The 2,592-nt window shown below is 57.5% G+C and overlaps 1 protein-coding gene across 1 annotated transcript; it reads right to left on the bottom strand.

Annotated features, from left to right (window-relative positions):
• Positions 1 to 693: 693 nt before the first annotated feature.
• Positions 694 to 1,675, bottom strand: LOC122155937 (arginine-glutamic acid dipeptide repeats protein-like). Its single transcript, XM_042810319.1, has 3 exons — positions 1,138 to 1,675; positions 968 to 1,039; positions 694 to 869 (listed from the first exon to the last, which is right to left on the bottom strand). Exons 1-3 carry the CDS (start codon positions 1,673 to 1,675, stop codon positions 694 to 696), a joined length of 786 nt encoding a protein of 261 aa, XP_042666253.1.
• Positions 1,676 to 2,592: the final 917 nt, after the last annotated feature.

The raw sequence follows: 2,592 nt of genomic DNA, 5'->3' as shown, positions 1-2,592 counted from the left end.
TGTAACTTGCTAGTGAGTTTCAGGCTGGACTAACCAGTGAAGGCCACATTGGGAGAGACAGAGGTGAGAGACAAGACTGATTGAGGGGATCCAGGGCCCAGCAGTTCAGGTAGATGTAGAGCCTGAGCTCATATGCATAGGGCCTGTGCATATGCGGGAATTGCGATTGGAGAAATGGAAGGTCTATGTATCTCAATGATGAGAGTGCAGTGGTGGGGTGGGACTATCTGTCTGTGTTCTTGTGACTGCAGTTAGTATTTCAGGGGTACATCAAAGGTACTTGGGCTAGTCTTTGTGATTACCCATATTGTTGCCCTCTGTGTGTAGTATGACTTACATGTGTCTATCTCTTGAAGCTCATGCGTAGTATGACTGCCAAAGGACTTGAAAAGAGGAGTAGCAGCAGCACCTATTGGGCTGGGATGGGTGAGATGTGTGGATTCAGTTCTGGTGAACCAGGAATGGCTAACTCTCTGGGACAGAAACTGTGCTGGATTCAGCTAGTTTTTAACAAAGACAGTCAAATGGGGTGCCAGGAAATGGGATGCTGGTTCTATCAGCTGGAAATTCCCACAGTGATGCCCACAACATAGGAAGGAATGTTGTTTAATGTTTATTTCTGGAAAATGTTTGTTGTGCTTCAAAAAGAGTGACTCTGATGCTCCCATTTTTGCTGAGCCCACCCAGCTTTGCCTAGCGTGAGTGCTTTTGCTCTGGAGCATCCTGGCTCTGCGGCAGCTTCCTCTTGGTGGCTTGGATGCTGCCAGTGCTCTGCTGGTGCCCACTGGTGGTGCAGGGAGGGGCTGGGCACTTGGCCGAGTCATCATCCATGCCCGGGATGTTGTCCGGGACCTCTTTGGGTGCCACTTCTGGAAGAGAAAGAAAATCGCCACAGGGTTAAGGCCAGCTTTCCCACACCAAATGGGTGCAAAAACTCGCCCGCCAGCTCTGCTGCCCCCAAACTCACCGCTGTTCATCCAAGCCAGGAGGTCACCGATGTCAGTGATGTCCTCCGGGATGTCTGAGCTGGTTGTTGCTGCTGGAAAAGCAAGAAAATGCACAGTGAGGCAATGCCATCTTTCCCACAGCCACCCAGTACGGCCAGCCTGCTGCCCGCTCTGCAGCCCCCAAACTCACCACCTGATTCCAGCGCTGCGATGCTGCAGGTAAGTGAAGCCCTGGTGGGATGGGGGCACACGCTGATGGGTGCTGGCTGCCCCTGGTCCTCTGTGTGCACCATGGCGTCTCCAAAGGGCTCCTCCTCCTGCTCTAAGATGGTGGGCAGGGTGCCAGGCACAAGGAGCACCTGCTGCTGCACCAGAGGTCCTTGGAGGACAGTTGAGGGGCCCGGGTGGTTGGGAGCCTGCAGCAGGCAGCTGCCTGTGGGCTGCGGGGGCTGCCCACACAACGCAGCCCCAGGCTGCAGCCCCATCAGCTGCTGGGGCTGCACTGTCCCTGCCACTGGGGGATGATCCCAGCAGTGGGCAGGGTCACTGGGGGGAGGCATACCCAGCTTCATGCCCCCGGGTAGGAGCATGAGCAGGGGTAACTGCTGCCCCCCAGGTTGGAGATGACCCACAGCTGTAGGCAACCCCTCAGGAGTGAGCTGAAAAACAATGGGAGGCACCCCCCTGAGGTGGGAGCTGACCCACAGTTTGGGGGCTTCCCCCCACATGGCCGCTTGCCCACAGCTCGGGGCTTCCTCCCATGTTGTCGCTTACCTGCAGCTGGGGGCTTCCCTCCAGGTGGGAGCTGACCCGCGACTTGGGGCATCACCCCAGCAGGCAGCTGACCCACAACTTGAGGGACCCCCCCAGGTGGGAGCTGAACCACTGTTGTGGGCATCCCCCCAGGTGGGAGCTGACCCACAACTTGGGTTTTCACCCCAGGTGGGAGCTGACCCACAACTTGGGGCATCACCCCAGGTGGCAGCTGAACCACTTGGGAGACCCCCCCAGGTGGCAGCTGAACCACTGTTTGGGGCATCCGCCCAGGTGGGAGCTGCACTCCCTGTCCTTGGACACCTGGTACCCCAGTCCAGACAGAAGCCTGAGGCACCATGTAGGTGACATTGGGGACAGGGAGGGGTTAGATCGACACTGGCCCTGCTCCGCTGATGCTGGGCTGCATTGCAGCAGGGGCCAATGGACGCACACAGGATCCAGGGATAATTGCGTCGGGTGTCGGAAGCACCGTCAGCATCTGTGAAGAAATTCTCTCTGTGGAGAAATGCCCAGATGGGCGCTGGGGTGAGATCTGGGGCACTGGCATCCCCTGGAGGGCCACAGTGCCAGGAGAGAGGGAGCCTGCTGCCTTACCTGCCATGGTAGCTCGAGAGTGGCAGTGGGGGGACCCCAGAGTGACTGCTGGGGTCAGCCCCTCTTCCCTGAGGTCCCAGTGCGCCTCTGTGACATGGTGCCGTGGTGACACAGGCATTGCTCTGTGCCTGCCCCATCACCACCGCTTGCTGTGGCTGCTCAATGCAGCCTGCCATTGTTTCAAAGGAGATTATAAAGAGGAGGGAAACAAACTTTTTGTGTGGTGATGGTGATTGGACAAAGGGGGAATGGTTCTGACGTAAAAGAGGGGAGA

The sequence above is a fragment of the Centrocercus urophasianus genome, unplaced genomic scaffold, assembly GCF_019232065.1.
Source record: "Centrocercus urophasianus isolate 14NV4802_14NV808 unplaced genomic scaffold, USGS_Curo_1.0 seq_12, whole genome shotgun sequence".
In the NCBI taxonomy this organism is placed as follows: domain Eukaryota; kingdom Metazoa; phylum Chordata; class Aves; order Galliformes; family Phasianidae; genus Centrocercus; species Centrocercus urophasianus.
The sequence above is the reverse complement of the archived record's forward strand: the minus strand, read 5'-3'. Positions and strand labels throughout refer to the sequence as shown.